Source organism: Pan troglodytes, chromosome 6, assembly GCF_028858775.2.
Source record: "Pan troglodytes isolate AG18354 chromosome 6, NHGRI_mPanTro3-v2.0_pri, whole genome shotgun sequence".
NCBI classification, from domain to species: domain Eukaryota; kingdom Metazoa; phylum Chordata; class Mammalia; order Primates; family Hominidae; genus Pan; species Pan troglodytes.
Window position 1 is genome coordinate 10,668,071 of NC_072404.2, and position 18,172 is coordinate 10,686,242.

The 18,172-nt window shown below is 52.9% G+C and overlaps 1 protein-coding gene across 3 annotated transcripts in view; it reads left to right on the forward strand.

Moving 5' to 3' along the window:
• Nucleotides 1-18,172, forward strand: part of FOXK1 (forkhead box K1) — a 120,726-nt gene that overhangs the window by 98,525 nt on the left and 4,029 nt on the right. For all 3 annotated transcript variants that reach the window (XM_063815212.1, XM_054687370.2, XM_003318280.6), the window contains 4 exons: nt 309-494; nt 13,991-14,147; nt 14,769-14,915; nt 16,520-16,713. In XM_063815212.1, the coding sequence (XP_063671282.1) occupies nt 309-494; nt 13,991-14,147; nt 14,769-14,915; nt 16,520-16,713 (684 nt within the window). The remainder of the gene's footprint in view (nt 1-308; nt 495-13,990; nt 14,148-14,768; nt 14,916-16,519; nt 16,714-18,172) is intronic.

The window sequence follows — 18,172 nt, forward strand, 5'->3', positions numbered from 1 at the left end:
ACCCAGGAGGCTGAGGTTGCGGTGAGCTGAGATCGCGCCATTGCACTCCAGCCTGGGTGACAGAGCGAGACTCCCTCTCAAAAAGTAAAATAAAATAAAATAAAGAAATAGAAAGACAAGTGACTTCCAAATAAGCCAAAGTCTCAGTTCCTAAGTGTCCTGATAAAAGCATCGAAACTGCTCTCTGGGGCCCAGGTTTGAGAGTTACGGTCCAGTTACTTAGACACACAGACACGCACCTTCCCTGGGTGTTGGCGTCTTCTTGAGTCTCCTCCTGCACCTCACACCCGCTCCTCCTCCTGTTGCAGGTGTACCTTCCGGTTTCCCAGCACGGCCATCAAGATCCAGTTCACGTCGCTCTACCACAAAGAAGAGGCCCCAGCCTCCCCGCTGCGGCCACTGTACCCACAGATCTCCCCTCTGAAGATCCACATCCCGGAGCCAGACCTCCGGAGCATGGTCAGCCCCGTCCCCTCCCCGACGGGCACCATCAGGTGAGCAGCCCCCCAGCCTGCCCTTGGGCCCCCAGGAGAGAGGGGGATGATGCGAGCGTGCCTGTCGTACGCAGCACCGGGTTCCAAATCTCTCTGGAAAGTTGCACGTGCATGGAAATACAGAAAGTGTTGTACGTCCATCCGGGACCTGGCTGAAATTTCTGTGAATTCTCTTACAAAGGGAAAAATCACTGCCTGATCATCACTTTTCCCACTGGAAATTTTACATATTAGGGCTTGTTAAAGCAAGCACAGGTTTTTTTGTTGTTTTTTGTTTTTTTTAAAGGACATTGAAAATGGTTTTGTTTGTTTTGAGATGGAGTTTCGCTCTGTCACCCAGGCTAGAGAGCAGTGGCGCGATCTCGGCTCACTGCAACCTCCACCTCCCGGGTTCAAGGGATTCTCTTGCCTCAGCCTCCCGAGTAGCTGGGATGACAGGCGCCTGCTACCACGCCTGGCTAAATTTTTTGTATTTTTAGTAGAGACGGGGGTTCACGATGTTGGCCATGCTGGTCTCGAACTCCCAACCTCAAATGATCCACCCGCTTTGGCCTCCCAAAGTGCTGGGATTACAGGCGTGAGCCACCACGCACGGCTGAAAATGTTTTAAAGTAATATTTGTCCACCAGGATTTGGTGAACTTTGTTTCTTTAAGCTTCATTTGTGAAAATTCTCTATGACCTTTTAGAAATTAATCTAGATTTTGAAGAAAGTCCTCAAACTTCCTCATCTCTGGCATGTTATACAATGATGAGCCCCTGAGTAGGGGTTGCAGGGTGAAAAGTATAAACAGAGCTTTGTGTAGGGAGTGCCGGTGAGCCCTGGACTGAGTCACACACGAACCTCAGGCAACAGCCTGGATGCGTGGCACACAGCCCTGGCCCTGGTCCTGTCATACAGGGATGCAAAAACAGACGTGTACTTGAGGCTGGAGGGTTCATACATTCTTTAATGATTTACCTCTTCATTGCGGACATTTCTAAACGTGGCTGGCTTTTCTCTCCCAACCGCACGTCTGTGGCCCTGCAGATGCGTGGCTGCGCGTGGTTTGGTGCCGGAGCTGTGGCTCCTCCGCGGCACCAGCAGTTTCTGCGTCGCTCGTGCGTCACCAGCAAAGGTCACCCCAGTGGAAAAAGCAGATCACATCTTAGGGCTGTTGTGAACATGGTGTTGACCTCACATATACCCTGAAAGGGGTTCAGGGCCCTTGGGGACATCTGTGAAGCACACTCTGGGCATGCTGATCTGTTGGAGCGAGCGCTGTGGCAATCCCGGGCTGGTCACGTCAGTCCCTCCCTGCTGATCTGCGCACTCTGCTGAACCCCGGCCGCACCTTGGCTTGCTTTTTTCTTTTTTTCCTCTTGCAGCTGTAGGAGAAGAAAGGGCTTTTGTTTGTATTTCAGAGACAGCGTCTTACTCTGTCGTCCAGGCTAGAGTGCAGTGGCGCAATCATAGCTCGCTGCAGCCTCCAACTCCTGGGCTCAAGTGGTCTCCCCACCTCAGCCTCCCAAGTTGCTGGGACCACAGGCATGCACCACCACACCCAGTTAATTTTCTTATCTTTTGTAGAGACAGGGTCTTGCTATGTTGCCCAGGCTGGTCTGAAACCCCTGGGCTCAAGAGATCCTCCCTCCTCCACCTCCCAAAGTGCTGAGGTTACAGGTGTGAGCCAACACACCCAGCCCGTACGTGGCCTGCACCTTTTCAGGGTCCACAGTTAGAACTACACACTGGCTTCTCTTGGAACGCAGCCATCAGGGGCGCAGCTCCTCTACCTGCTTTGCCGACAAGTGACTGACCACAAGTCACCAGGTGGGAGTCACCAGGTGGGAGTCATCTCCACTTGAGTTGCCTGGAGTAGGTCTCCTTTTTTCCAGAGCCAGTGGGTGGGAGTGTCTCTCGTGGAGAGAGAAGTTCAGGGACAGTGCCGCTGCGGAAAGGCGAGGCCCCGGGCTCAGGCCGGGCATGGTCACCTGTGTGACTCTGTGCGGTCACTTCAGCCCCCCACCTTCCCGGGCTCGGTTCCCGTCTGAGCCAGTGCTGTGACGTCATGACCCTCTGGGATGACGATGATGGTGAATCCTAAGTGACCGAAAGCCTGGTGTGTGCCCGCCTGGCCCTGTGCTGAGCAGTGCACATGCAGTATTTTATGCAGTCCATACAGCTTTGAGAATGTTCCAGAAGTAGATAGTGGTGATGGTTATTCAATTTTGTGAATATCCTAAAAGTCACTTTAAAGAGTGAACTGGCCCGGCGCGGTGGCTCACACCGGTAATGCCAGCACTGTGGGAGGCCAAGGCGGGTGGATCACTTGAAGCCAGGAGTTTGAGATCAGCCTGGGCAACATGGTGAAACCCCGTCTCTACTAAAAATACAAAAATCAGCCAGGCATGGTGCCACATGTCTGTAATCCCAGCTACTCGGGAGGCTGAGGCAGGAGACTGGCTTGAACCCAGGAGGTGAAGGTTGCAGTGAGCTGAGATCACGCGACTGCACTCCAGCCTGGGCGATAGAGCGAGACTCCATTTCTAAGTAAATAAATAAATGGTGAATTGTATGTTATGGGAATTGCATCTGAAGAAAGCAGTTGAGCACAGTATATGTACTTAAGTCTTCACCTAGTACCACCTTAAAGGCGCTGTAGAAATGGTGGCCAAGACCAGCTCACGTGCTAGTGGAAGCTCACACCAGAAGATGCTGGTCCTGCTGCTTTTGGGGTGGGTAGCAAAGGCCTCAGGTCCAGAGAGAAGCAGGCCAGGCAGCGATCCGGGGCTCCTGAGGAAGGGCTAGGCCAGCGCCCCCGCCTTAGCCTGGCAGTGGGTTATAAATCAGCAGGTTGTAATCCAGCTAAACAGAAGCTTTTTTTTTTTTTTTTTTTTTTTTTTTTTTTTTTTGAGACGGAGTCTTGCTCTGTCGCCCAGGCTGGAGTGCAGTGGCGTAATCTCGGCTCAGTGCAACCTCCACCTCCCTGGTTCAAGCAATTCCCCTGTCTCAGCCTTGAGAGTAGGTGGGAATACAGGCACATGCCACCACGCCCAGCTAATTTTTGTGTATTTTTAGTAGAGATGGGGTTTCACTGTATTGAAAGAAAAATGTTTTGGTTTGCTCCGGGAGGGGGCTTAAAAAAATAAAACTATTTCCCAGTGTTAATCCAAATTTGCATAGTAAAGTCGCTTTTATTACAAGAGAGGTCGTGGTTTGCGAAGGACTTAAGTGATACCTGTGTTTTAAATTACGGCAGGGAAAATACTGTTTATTTTTATTTTATCTTAGCTTCAGGGGGTACACGTGCATATTTGTGACATGGGTATATTACATACTGGTGGGGATTGCGCTTCTGGGGTTCCCGTTACCTAAAGGGTGAACCGCGTACCCCGTAGGTCATCTTTCACCCCTCGCCCTCTCCCGCCTCCCTTCCTGCTTAGGAGTCCCAGTTTCTCATTGTTTCGATCTTCCTGTTCCCGGGTACTCACTGTTCAGCCACTGCTTGTAAGCAAGAGCAGGCGCTGTGAGGTATTGTTTCTGAGTTAGTTCACTTGGGACAAGGGCCTCCAGCTCCATCGCGTTGCTGCCCAGGTCAAGATTTCATTCTTTTTTATAGCTGGGAGTAAAGAAATTGTGTACTGAGCACCTGAAGCTCTTGCAGCTGGAGCTGTTCTGGGAAGCTGGGTGGCGGCCTCCTGTGACTGCGAGTCCCCGTCAGGGGGTGCGAGCAGCTCCCTGGGCCTGCACCCGCCCTGCTCTTGCTGCGGGAGCCAGGAAGGTGGGGGGCCACCCCTTTCCCCTCCTTCCGCCCAGTCCTGTTCTTTGAAACCGCCCTGTGCAAAGACCGGATTCTTGTTAGGGAGAATTCTGCGCGGAGAAAGCAGTAAGTTAGGGACTGGCTGTCTGGCTTTTTGGCCTTCCATTGTTACAATAAAAGCCTCTCTGTTTACATCCGTTTATCTTAGCACCGTGGAATTCAATTGAGTGTTTAGAAACCTCAGAGGCCCTTGAGGTTTTCCCTGCCAAGATACTTTTCAGTTTGAGTTTCTGCTGTAGGGTGGAGCCGGTGTGTTTACAAACACTCCCTGCCCTTCCCTGCCACCTCCCCACTCTCCTCCTCTCTGGCTGCGCTCCCTAACAGATCGGGAGGTGGGAGCGGGGCCAGGCCAGAAGAGCTGGCTGCCTGCAAGGCTGTCCCCTCCCGGTGCCGCCCCGCCTCCGCGGTGCCTGCCTTCCTAATTTGGTGTGCATTCGCCTCGCCAGTCCTCATTGGCCGTGGAGTGGCTGGCTCGGTGTAGGCCGGGCTCGCCCAGGGCCCCTCATTCCCAGGAGTCGGGAGTGGCTTGGGAGCGGCTTTTTCCTGGGGGAGCCTCCCTGATCAGCTGCCCCTGCCCCCGCCCGCCGCCCCACCCTCCTGCCTTCCTTTCCGTTTCTCGCAGGCCCTCGCTCCTTTTCCCAGGGTGGGTGGGTATGGGTGTGGGTGTGTGGTTGTGTGTGTGTGTGTGTGTGTGTGTGTGTGTGTGTGTTTCTGATTTATTTTTTTCTGCCCTGAAGTACTCCACCCAGAAAATGAATGAACTCTCTTTGAAATAAATTCTGCTATCTTTAGCAGAAGTTTGACCTTTTCTTTCCTTTTTGCAAAGAAGGGTTTTTACAGGCCAGGCGCGCGGTGGCTTAGGCCTGTAATCCCAGCACTTTGGGAGGCTGAGGCAGGCGGATCACCTGAGATCAGGAGTTCGAGACCAGCCTGGTCAACACTGTGAAACCCCATCTCTACTAAAAATACAAAAATTAGCCAGGTGTGTAATCCAAGCTACTCGGGAGGCTGAGGCAGGAGAATTGCTTGAACCTAGGAGGCAGAGGTTGCAGTGAACCAAGGTTGCACCACTCCAGACTGGGCGGCAGAGCGAGACTCCATCTCAAAAAAAAAAAAAAAGTGTTTTTAGGAAGGAATTAAAGTATTTAATGAAAGAATTAAAGTAGTTAATCATTTTCTAGGTTCCATCAGACAGACACCAGTCTAAAAAGTGTTCCTTAGAGGTAGAGTTTTAAGAAAACTGCTGAAATTCAGTGAAAGGACATTGCACAGAGAGTGACTGTTTTTGCTCATGAGGGCAAGACTTCAGGAGCTGTTTCTCTTAAGGCTTTTCCTGATTTCTCCAACGTGGAGATCAAAAATGAAAGTAACTCGTACAATTCGGCGAAGGTCAGCCGTATGTAAATATACAGTAAAAATGCAGCAACTGACTTCAAAATCTTTCCCTTTTAATCATGATTTTTAAACAGTTCTGTCTTATTGCTAGATAACATTCAGTCCTAACTTGGTTTATGTTGTTTTGTAAAGTTAGAGGTCTTTTGAGTTTGGAGGTTATTGGATCTACGTTAGAAATACTCTTTTTCTGACAACTTTGGTTCCTTCCTGCAGGGTGATTCATCTCTTTCAAAGTTTCTGGTTGGCTGGGCGTGGTGACGCACTTTGGGAAGCTGAGGCAGGAGGATTGCTTGAGGCCAGGAGTTCCAGACAAGCCTGGGCAATATAGTGAGACCCCATCTCTAAAAAAAAAAAAATTTTGTTAATTAGCCAGGTGCAGTGGCTCATGTCTTTAGACCCAGCTACTCGGGAGGCTGAGGCAGGAGGATCGCTTGAGCCCAGCAGTTGGAGGCTGTGGCGAGCTATCATGTCACCACTGCACTCCAACCTGGGCAACAGAGCAAGACCCTGTCTCAAAAAAATAATAATTAAAAAACACAAGTTTGTGGCTGCAGCCTTCCGTGTGTTTTCAGCAGGGCTGCAGGAGGATTGTGGTGCGAATGTGTGAATCACCCCTAGCGGGAATCCTGCCTGGCTGATCTGGGCTGGCTGTGCCAGCATTTGCAAATCCAGTGAGGGTCCCTCTTCCCTTGTCTGCCTGTCCGTGTCCCTGTAGGCCTTGCTGCCCCTCCCCACCCCACCACACCCTCTTATGTCTTTTCCCAGCTGAGAACTCTGGGGAAGTAACTATTGCTTCGTCCACATGGGAAGGTTGGGACTTTCTGTCTTCCTTTTATTTTTCCCTCCTGCCTAGATCCCTTCGAGGGGCGACTTTGGCGCTAAAGTGTTGGGAGTTCGGAATGAAGCTTGGTAGGGAAGTCCTTGTGTTTGTCCGAATCTGTTGAAAGGACATCCCCACACCCACGTTTCCTGTAATCTGAGGGAGGGTCCTAGCGCCCGACTTCTCAGGTCAACCTCGGCTGACAAGCGGCTTGTGTGGAGTAGGCCTGTTGCATGGCTTCTGTGCAGGCACGTTACGCACGAAGACAGCCCTTCCCGGGTTCCATGAGCCTCAGGGGAAGCAGGAGGCGCCTGCAGACACGGAGCTGACCCCGGAACCTGCCTAGCTGCGGGGCCGCCTCTCCGCTCAAGCACCCACTCAGCTCTATGAGGTCTATGCCTCACATGAGAGCAGCTCCTGTTGAAGCCACCATGCTGGTTATTCTCACCAGGGCAAAGTGCACTTCAGAAACAAGTTAGTTTTATTTTCTAAATTATTATTTTTAATGCTGGTTCCAATTTGGGTTTGGGGGGTTGATTTTGTTTTTGTTTGTTTTTTGAGACAGGGTCTCACTCTATTGCCCAGGCTGGAGTGCAGTGGCACAGTCACAGCTCACTGCAACCTCAACCTCCCGGGCTCAAGCGATCCTCCCACTTCAGCCTCCTGAGTAGCTAGGACTACAGGCACCCACCACCACACACACCCAGCTCATTTTTTATTTTTGTTGAGATGGTATCTTGCCCAGGCTGGTCCTGAACTCCTGGCCTCAAGCAGTCTTCCCACCTTGACCTCCCAAAGTGCCAAGATTACAAGCCTGGGCCTGTTTTTGTTGTTGTTGTTGTTGCCTTTGTTGTTTTGTTTTGTTTTGAAGCAGGGTCTTGTTCTGACACCCAGGCCGGAGTGCAGTGGTCCGGTCACGGCTCGCTGCAGCCTCGACCTCCTGGACTCAAGCGATCCTCCCACCTCAGCCGTGACTACAGGAGCGATCCGCTAGTTAATTTTTAAAAACAGCTTCCCAGCATTTTACAATGTCGGATTTATCTTAAAGGAACACATTCTTTAAGATCATTCTAAGAAATCTGCCTCTGAAAATTTTCTTTCCCTATTTGTTTATTTTTCCTTTTTCAGATTACGAAGAGACTATCTATCTATCTATATGCATCTTACAAAATGCAAACATTTCAGAAAGTGAAAATTCCCCCACACAACGCTCCCCAGAGCTGAGCCCTTCTCTCTCACTTCTGTGTCTCTGAGTCGTATTCGTACGTGACTGTCTCTTGGTTTTTCCGTTTTAGATATTACACATGAGGTTCCTCTATGGAAATTAAGGATTTAGCTTCCCCCCTCCCCATCCCAGTAAAGTTACGTCATCATGTCTGGTTTACCTTGCATGAGCGTTTTCTGTATTAGAACCGTGTAGTGATTGTAGCGCTTAGCCATTTCCTTCCTTGTACTTTTGGCTTATTTCCGCCACACTCCCCCCGCTCTTGGGGTTAATAATGGCCTCTTCTCCCTTTACTGTGAAGGCCTTCCTCTGGGCCCCTCTGACCACGGGATCATCTTCTCCACCATCCCGGGAATCCCCTCAGGAGGTGGTGGTGGAGAGAGGGCTGTTTCCTGATTCCCACGTCTTCCTCTTTCCTGATTTGTTCCTTTGTTTTACTAGAGTCCATCCCCCAGTCGCTTCCTGGGAAAGGGCACAGGAGACAGACTTTTCATTTATTTACTGATTTAAGAGACAAGGTCTCACTTTGTTGCCCAGGCTGGTACTTCTGGGTTTAAGCGAGCCTCCTGCCTCAGCCTCCCGAGTAGTAGGGACTACAGGTGTGCACCACTATGCCCGGCTAATTTTTGTATTTTTTGTAGAGGTGGGGTCTCCCCATGTTGCCCAGGCTGGTCTTGAACTCCTGTGCTCAAGTTATCTGCCCACCTCAGCCTCCCAAAGCGCTGGGATTACAGGTGTGAGCCACCTCGCCTGGACCCCCAGGTTCCTGTCCACGCTTCTGGGACTGGCTGTGCCCGGCGGGCCTCTGAGCTGAGTCCCTCATGCCTCTCCTTTCCTTTCTCTCTCTACTTTCTGAGAGATTTTCTCCAGTCTCTCCTTCTACCCTTTCTTGGATTTGTATTTCTCTTCTTTTGAATTCTTATTTTTTAATTTGAAGAGCGTGTTCTTGCTCTGCAGGTGTGCTTTGCATGCTGTTCTTACTGTCCTACAGAGACGGCATCGTTACCTCCCTAGGGACGGGAACCATGTCTCATCTCCTCCCGAGCTCCCGTAGGCTTCCCTGGGTCCCTCTTCTCTTCTGTTTTGTACCATGTCCCACCTGGTAGAAGCTTCCTCAAACCACAGATATGCCTTGGCCGGTTGTTGTGTTTAACAGTGAGGTCCTAAAAACCCTCTTAGAGCGGCTGGTGTTGGAGCAGGGGCTGGGGCAGAGACCCCAAGCGTCCTCCTCTGCAGGGAGGTTCCCCCAGGAGGCTTCAGGCGCCGCCTTGGGACGCAAAGAACATCGCAGACCCCGGCAGCCTTCTCGCCCCTCCACTGCCCACAAGGCTCCGTCGCAGCTCCTTCCTCCAGCCCCTCCAGGCGGGTCCCTCTGTGTCTCTAGGGCTTCAGGAGGGATCAGGTCCCTTCTGACAGAGCACTGCCCTCCCTGGGCCTGCTGGAAGCGATAACCGTCTCGACCCTAGGCCTCTCAGGGTGGCCTTCTCAGCCTCAGAGCAGAGCCAAGGGCATTGAGGGTGGACTGGAAGGACCGCAGCCCTGTGCCCTGGGGAAGGCTTGTCTTAGGCTCTGCGGACGGAGCCCAGCTGGCGGCTCCAGAGGTGGCTTTAGGTCTGTTGTTGGATTTGCCTTTCTCAGCATGACTTCTCATCATAACGTGACCCAGCGACCCATGTGTCCCACAGCCCGTCCGTCCCTCTCCAGTCTCCCTGCACTGGCATGTCCTGGGTGGTCCCAGTGGCACCTTCTAGGCCCGGCCCCTGGATGCGGTGGAGGCTGCCCGGGGTGGGTCAGCATGGGGTTGTCCCTGCGAGCACAGCTCCGGGAGACCCCTACTCAGAATCCTCCAGCTCTCTCGCCTGAGGCGGAAATGTGACTTGGGAATTGTCCTCCATATAAAGGAAGCAAAATCAGGGCCTAGGGGTGAGCTGCTTACTGTGCTTCTTCCCTCTCTCAGCCTCCAATCGGGGGGCACAGGCGTTTGATTCCCGCGACGTCTGTGGGCTGTCACTGTCCAGCCTCTGCGTCCCACACCCGGGCAGCTAGGGACTGGGGGGGCCTGACCGAGGCCTGGGGTACTTACCCCAGAAGGAGTGATTCCCTGTTTCCTGGAATTGAGCTGGGGGTCCCTGTCAGGGAGCAGTGGGGTCCCCTCAGCTTCCTGCTCTTTCTCATTCCCGCAGGAGGAAATGGGTGCACGTGTATGCCGTCGTTTTCAGCGTTTTTTTTTTTTTTTTTGAGACAGAATCTCGCTCTGTCGCCCAGGCTGGAGTGCAGTGGCACGATCTCTGCTCACTGCAAGCTCCGCCTCCCAGGTTCACGCCATTCTCCTGCCTCAGCCTCCCAAGTAGCTGGGACTACAAGTACCCGCCACCACACCCAGCTAATTTTGTTTTTTGTATTTTTTAGTAGAGACAGGATTTCACCGTGTTAGCCAGGATGGTCTCGATCTCCTAACCTCGTCATCCACATGCCTCGGTCTCCCATCTTTTTTTTTTTTTGAGACAGAGTTTCACTCTTGTTGCCCAGGCTGGAGTACAATGGCATAATCTCGGCTCACTGCAACCTCTGCCTCCCGGGTTCAAGCAATTCTCCTTCCTCAGCCTCCCGAGTAGCTGGGATTACAGGCATGCACCACCACGTCTGGCTGATTTTGCATTTTCAGTAGAGACGGGATTTCTCTAAATCGGGCAGGCTGGTCTCAAACTCCTGACCTTAGGTGATCTGCCCACCTTGGCCCCCCCAAAGTGCTGGGAGTACAGGCGTGAGCCACCGTGCCTGGCCTTCAGCACTTTTTTTTTTTTTTTTTGAGATGGAGTCTTGCTCTGTCGCCCAGGCTGGAGTGCAGTGGTGCAATCTCGACTCACTGCAAACTCCACCTCCCAGGTTCATGCCATTCTTCTGCCTCAGCCTCCAGAGTAGCTGGTACTACAGGCACCTGCCACCATGCCCGGCTAATTTTTTGTATTTTTTTTTTAGTAGAAACGGGGTTTCACTGTGTTAGCCAGGATGGTCTCGCTCTCCTGACCTTGTGATCCACCCTCCTCGGGTAATCCCAAAAGCATTGGGATTACCAATCCCAAAGCACTGGGATTACAAGCGTGAGCCACCGTGCCCGGCCCAGCATTTTCTTTAGATTGCTAAGGGAATGTTTCCGTGGACTCCCAGCATCAGACACGGGATGTCTTGATTAGTTTTCCAGACGGCTCCAAGGCCTCTGGCTTTGGAGCTGGGTGTCCCATCCCACCTTGGCTGGGCGCCCTCAGACCTGTCTTCCCCCAGAGCACTTTACAGCTCTTAGCGGCTGTGAGGCTCGAGCAGCCTCTGCTTCCCGCCTCCCTCAGCTGCAGGCCTGGTATCGGGGGCCTTGGTATCAGGAGCCTGGTACCAGGCACAGCCCCATGGCCAAGGCCCGCCTGCGGAGGACAGTTGAATGGGGCTTATTGAGAGACGGGCTGCTCCGAGGGCTGGAGGAGCCATGTGAACAAACACATGTGGTCCCTCAGCCCAGGTGGCTGGAAAACCTCAGAAGCTGCGGTGTCGTACCTGTCCCAGCTGGAGTGACACCAGGATCCGGCAGCCCAGGCCAGGTCCAGTGCTGGGGAAAGTGGCAGAGAAACCACCCTCCTCTCTCCCCCGTGTTGGAGCCAGGCTTCGCCAATCTTTCTTATTTCCACTTGAAATCATTCTCTGTGGAGTGACAACCTTTCCTGTGGGTTTTACTCCATGAGGTTTTTTGTTTGTTTTTTGAGATAAGGTCTCACTCTGTTGCCCAGGCAAGAGTGCCGTGGTGTGATCATAGCTCACTGCAGCCTCGACCTCCCAGGCTCAAGCCATCTTCCTGCCTCAGCCTCCTGAACAGCTGGAAATGCAGGTGTGCATTACCACGCCCAGCTAATTTTTAAAATGTTAAAACTTTGTTTGTTTGTTTATTTATTTATTTATTTTTAGAGACAGGGTCTTGCTCCGCCAGAGTGCAGTGGCACAATTATAGCTCACTGTAGCCTCAAACTCCTGGGCTCAAGCAATCCTCCTGCCTCAGCCTCCTGAGTAGCTGAGACTACAGGTGCACACCACCACACCTAACTAATGTTGATTTTTTTGTAGAGATGGGGGTGTCACTATGTTGCCCAGGCTAGTTTCGACCATGTGGGCTCAAGCGATCCTCCCGCCTCGGCCTCCCAAATTGCTGGGCTTACAGGCATGAGCCACCGCACCCGGCAGACATGAATTTTCTATGATCTTTTGCAAAATAACTGCTGGGAACAGGAGCAGGTCCCTGCCACACGTGCTGGGCCATCACTGTTTGTTGTGGAGTGCGGGGGGGTGCCCCTCATTGGTCCTCAGGAAGGATCCAGGAGCCCGCCTGCCACCTCATGGGCCTCGGACGAGATTTTCGAGCTGAGTGGCCATTCCCCAGCCTGTGGCCGGAGATCAGAGTGTATGTGAGTGACACCTCGGCTCAGTGGTCCCCAGCAAGGACTGACATTTCAGTTCTTCCTGCTGAGTCCAAGGGGGACGTCCAGTGGCTTTGGGTCTGGGACCGGGTGCACAGGCGCGTGCTGGCCCCATTGTCTGCAGCCCCTCTGGCCACGAGGCCATCCTGCCTCAGCAGGGAGGTGTTTGGTTCCCAGAGGCCTTTGACAAAGCCGATTTTGGGGGCTCTGTGCTGTTATCAGTCAAAACCTTTCTCTCCCCTTCTCATCTTACTTGTAAACTTGGGTTTTGTATTTTGGATTCAGAACTAAATTCAGAAAAGGTTTCCTTTTGACTGTTTCCTACCTCGATCGAGCCATTTGTGGGTGTTCATTTAAGTTTCGACACGTGTGGAACTTACCTATCTCTGCCATATTTGGGGAGTCCGTTGTAAGAGAGAATGGGAATTCCAGATCAGGGTCCTTAACGTTCCGTGTGGGTGACACTGAGTCCTTCCTGAAAATGCCCCAGACCTGAACTGATCATTAACGTCAGCTGTCAGGTTTTTTTCAGCCACAGGATTTTTTTTCATTCATTCCTCTGCTCCATCCAAAAAATGTTTCTTGAGCCCCGCCTGCACCCAAGGGGGTTCCTACTTAACCTAAGTTTTGGAGATCTAGGAGTCTTGTGCCTGGACAGTTAGGGAAGGATGTTCCTGGCAGAGGAAGGGGCAGCAAGGCGGGAGGAGGAGAATGGACCTTCTGGATGGTTCTGGATGGTTCTGGGTGGTTCTGGATGGTTCTGGGTGGCCTGCAGGGCAGTGCAGCAGGGAGCATCCTGCCCGCCACGGGGGCTCTAAGTCAGCTGAGAGGGGGGATGTCAGCATCACAGGTGGGCAGGGTCCATCTCAGGACGGGGCCAGGTGGGTGCCCGTGAGCTCAGGACAGTGGGATCTCTTTCTCTCGGGAGGTTCTGTACCCACTCTTCGTGTCTTCATTGGCTTTCTCTGAATACCTGTAATAGAAATCATTTTCAGAAGCAAAACATCACCGTGGTTTGCTAACGGAAGCCTGCCTTAGTGAGTTAGGGAAGCAGGCCAGAGCACACCCCTCAGCCGGACGGACGCAGCCTCCTGCCCATGGTCCCAGCCTCAACCCAGAGCCTCACCTGCAGCCGGGGGTGTAGGTCACTCCCAGCCATCTGTGGTTGCTCCAGCCTGGGAGGGAGAGGGGATGAGGGCAGGGGCATCTCAGCGGTTCAGGGCAAAACTGCAGGGGTCATCTCTTCCTGAGGGCGGTGTCTCCAGGAGAGCCACCTGCCACGCCTTCATCCTGCGGGGCAATGGCACCTCCACAGCCTCTTTCCAGCATCTGCTTCTGTGACCACACGGGATTGTCCTGGGCCCGAGCCTTTTCCCACAGCGCCGCCTTGTGGACACCTGTGCAGGAGCCAGCAGCCCGCGGAGGCTACCTGCTCCGGGTGCACATCCTGTAGGGTGCAAGTCCTGTAGGGGTGTGGGGGGGGGGGACCTGAGGAGGGGCCCCACAGAGCTGCCTGACCAGGTGCTGCCCTGGGCCCTGCATAATGGCAGGAGGAGGGCCCGCGGTGCTCTCAGCCCCCGAGCAGAAGTCACCACTGGAAGGAAACTTGCCTGCCGTTTCCAGCATCTTGTCCCCGACGCTGCGTGACCTTGGCCGGGCAGTGTGGTGGCGCTTACAATTGGAAAGTGTGAGCTTCTTCCCCACAGCCCCACCCTCTGGGTAGGTCCTGAAGTCCTGAGCCCCACAGGGGCCCCCTCTTCAGAGCCATGAACTTACAGTGTCCTTCTCTCTCCTCAGCGTCCCCAACTCCTGCCCAGCCAGTCCACGCGGTGCCGGCTCCTCCAGTTACCGCTTTGTGCAGAACGTGACCTCGGACCTGCAGCTGGCAGCAGAGTTTGCAGCAAAGGCCGCGTCGGAGCAGCAGGCAGACACGTCTGGAGGAGACAGCCCCAAGGTCTGAGCCCACCCGGCGCCGTGGTGCACCTGGTGACCCAGGATCGGGCCATAGTGACCCGGCGCGGGCGGCACAGACAGCCCAGGGCCCGCGGGCGTGTGCTCGAGGTGGTCTCAGCCCACAGGGAATGGAGCCGCAGCTGGCGGTAGAGCCGTCGGCCCTTTCTCCTTTTCGTGCCCAAATCATCCCCGTTGGTCATTTGCTGGTGACAGGGGTGGCGCCGTCACCGAGGGCCCCTCCCGCCACGCTCCTTGTTCATCTGCCGCTGGCAGCCCGGCGTCAAAGCCTTCATACAGCCCTTGAGCAGGATGGCGTTCTCCTTATAACTTTGTCTTAGTTCATTTCTGTCCAACAGCTGTTTTCAAATTGATTTGTGGAAGAGGTGAGAAATTTCAGAATTAAATTATAATAAAACCGAAGTTTTCCTTCCCACGAGGCAAAAATGGTTGTTCCTAGTTGAATGCAAGCACATTAATGGGATAGTTGGAGGGCACTGGGACGGGTGCCGGCAAGACGCGCACATTCTCGTGGGAAGGTTCCTCCCCATCAGCTGTGACGGGTGGGTGGGGTGGACTCGGGGACCTTGCTGGAGCTCATCCCGTGAGCCGTGTCTCTCCGCAGGATGAGTCAAAGCCGCCGTTCTCCTACGCGCAGCTGATCGTGCAGGCCATCTCCTCCGCCCAGGACCGGCAGCTGACCCTGAGCGGGATCTACGCCCACATCACCAAGCATTACCCCTACTACCGGACAGCCGACAAAGGCTGGCAGGTGAAGCCGAGTCCCCGGGGGCCGGATCGCCTCTGAAGGCCCTTAGAACATGGAACTCACAGGCGTATCGCTTCCCTTAAAACAGAAGAGGGCCAGTGAGGGGGCTCACGCCTGGAACCCTAGCATTTTGCGAGGCCGAGGCAGGAGGAGGATCAAGACCAGCCTGTGCAACATAGAGAGAACCTCTTTTCTACTAAAAATGTAGCTGAGTGTGGTGGTGCACGCCTGTGGTCCCAGCTACTTGGAGGCTGAGGTGGGAGGATCACTTGAGCCCAGGAGGTGGAGGCTGCAGTGAGCTATGGTCACACCACTGCACTCCAGCCTGGGAGACAGAGAAAGACCCTGTGTCTACAAAGAAAAAAATATTTTTTTAACTAAGAAGATAAATATAAAAGAGGGATGTTTTCACGGATGGCATATGGTACACCTGAAAGGCATTAGCACTGTGATACCATTGTGTCTAAATACTCTTTTTTATTAGTTTCCTTCTTCTGAGCCCCAGAACTGAGAAGATGGATGTACACCTGGTTAGATTTTTGTGCTTGCTGTACCTTACAATCCCACGTTAAGTTGGAAAAATGTACCATATACTGTTATTCAAACAATCCACATATCTGAATTGTGGTTGGGATTTTAAGAGCTTTGTCCACACCAGCCATGACTGATGCGTGTTGCATTTGCCTGTATTTTCTCCAAAGTCAGTGTAGGCCATCCACTAGCTTTGGTTTTTTTTGTTTGTTTGTTTGTTTTTTGAGACAGGATCTCGCTCTGCCGTCCTGGCTGGAGTGCGGTGGCACGATCTCGGCTCACTGCAACCTTTGCCTCCCAGGTTCAAGCGATTCTTCTGCTTCAGCCTCCCAAGTAGCTGGGGTACAGGCGCCCACCACCACACCTGGCTATTTTTTGTATTTTTAATAGAGATGGGGTTTCACCATGTTGCCCAGGCTGGTCTCAAACTCCTGACCTCAGGTAATGCAGCCAGCCTCGGCCTCCCAAAGTGCTGGGATTACAGGCGTGAGCCACTGTGCCCGGCCAAGACCCAGTGTTTTCTTTCTCCCAGATGTGCTCCTAGACCAGGATCTGTCTTTCTGTTTCACTTTTTCTGTAAAGAGTGGTAATGGCAGCCAGGCACAGTAGCTCACGCCTGTAATCCCAGCACTTTGGGAGGCCGAGGTGGAAGGATTGGTTAAGCCCAAGAGTGTGAGACCCCATCTCAACTAAAAATACAAAAAAATCAACCCAGCATGGTGGCCCACGCCCATAGTCCCAGCTACTCAGGAGGCTGAGGTAGGAGAATCCCTTGAACCCGGGAGGCGGAACTTGCAGTGAGCCGAGATCGTGCCACCGCACTCCAGCCTGGGTGACAGAATGAGACTCCGTCAAAAAAAAAAAAAGGTAAAATGGTAATTATGCGGTGTCAAATTTTGATAGGAATGACCTGCCCTGTGCCTCGGTGCTGCTCCCGTGAGGCCCAGCCAGCACAGCACTCTGCACAGTGGGACGGCCTCCCCTCACCCTGGTCCCACATCTGTTGCAGATTTGAGGTGGGTGGGACTCGTTTTCTGATTTGCTGGTGACGGGTGAATATCTCTGCTTCCCTGCAGAATTCTATCCGGCACAACCTCTCTTTGAACCGTTACTTTATCAAAGTCCCACGTTCCCAGGAGGAGCCTGGGAAGGGGTCTTTTTGGCGAATAGACCCTGCCTCTGAAGCCAAGCTCGTGGAACAGGCATTCCGGAAACGGAGGCAGAGGGGTGTCTCCTGCTTCCGCACCCCCTTCGGGCCTCTGTCCTCAAGGTAAAGCTCTCTGGGCGCCCGTCCTCCAGCTGTTAGGAAAGCTGAGCTGCCCTGGAGTTTAGAGATACGTGGCGCAGTCAGCCCTCCGGATCCGTGGGCTCAGGCTCAGTGTGCGGGCATGCAACTGATCACAGGTCAAAAATATTCCAAAAAAAAAAAGGCCGGCGCGGTGGCTCACGCCTGTAATCCCAGCACTCTGGGAGGCCGAGGCAAGTGGATCACCTGAGGTCAGGGGTTTGAGACCAGCCTAGCCAACATGGTGAAACCCCTGCCTCTACTAAAAAAATTCAAAATTAGCCGGGCGTGGTGGCAGGTGCCTGTAATCCCAGCTACTGGGGAGGCTGAGGTAGGAGAATCGCTTGAATCTCGGAGGCAGAAGTTGCAGTGAGCCGAGATTTTATGTACACTGCACTCCAGCCTGGGCGACAAGAGCAAAACTCCGTCTCAAAAAAAAAAAAAAAAAATACAAATGAAACAATACACACTACAACAGCTGTTTACATAGCAGGTACATTGTGTTAGGGATTATAAATGACCTGGCGATGATTTAAAGCTTACAGGAGAATGTGCACAGGTTGTATGCAAATGAGACACCATTTCTATGAGGAACTTGGGTAAGCATCTGCAGATTTGGTACCCACAACCCTCTCCCCTCAAGTACCGAGGGGTGACTGCTCGTTTCGGCACTTCAAGACTGCACCATTTTCTGTTTTTGTTTTGAGAGAATATCTCAGGACCAAGAACTCCTAAAATAGGTTACTAAGTAAGCCACTGACTGTTGTATTAAAAATAAGATTTTAGTTCTTAGAAGTGGAAATGTGTGTAGCAATGGGAACGGTTCCTAAGGCCAAGAATAAATGGATTGCGGTTGTGGGTCTTTTGGTAGCACTTAAGCTTTCTGTTGCAGTGTGTGAGAGGACCCGGGGAGAGCCAAATCTTCGAAGGGACAGATGAGGGGTATGACCTGGGGAGCCCACAACCGCCTTTGCTTTTCGCAGATGCTGGGAACGCAGCTCTGCTGCAGGCGGGGTGGACAGACCCTCCTCCAGCCATTGCTGCCCACCTGCTGCGTCAGGGCCTCCCCTGCCCAGCTCAGTCTTGGCCAAGCCCAGTCTGGAGGAGCATGCACCGCCTGTGAGCGGTCTGGGCAGCGCTTCCCAGCTTGCCCATCAGATGAGGCCGTCCCAGGTGTCCAGGAGGAGATCTCCTGAGCGGCAGTCTCGGAAATCCTTCCCCGTGGAAGGACACGTTAGCCTCTCGTGCTTCCCATTTCAAAATTCTGTTTCCAACACGATTTGATGAAAGATTGAAATATCTGAAAATTCATTTCGAGCACAGGGTCTGGCATTGTTATTCTCAGGTGAACTGGGCGTATGGTTGAGGTAGGACTTCAAAAAAGTGTTCGAACGTCATTTGCAGCATTTCAACTGAGCTCCAAATGATGTTCAAACACCCCTCT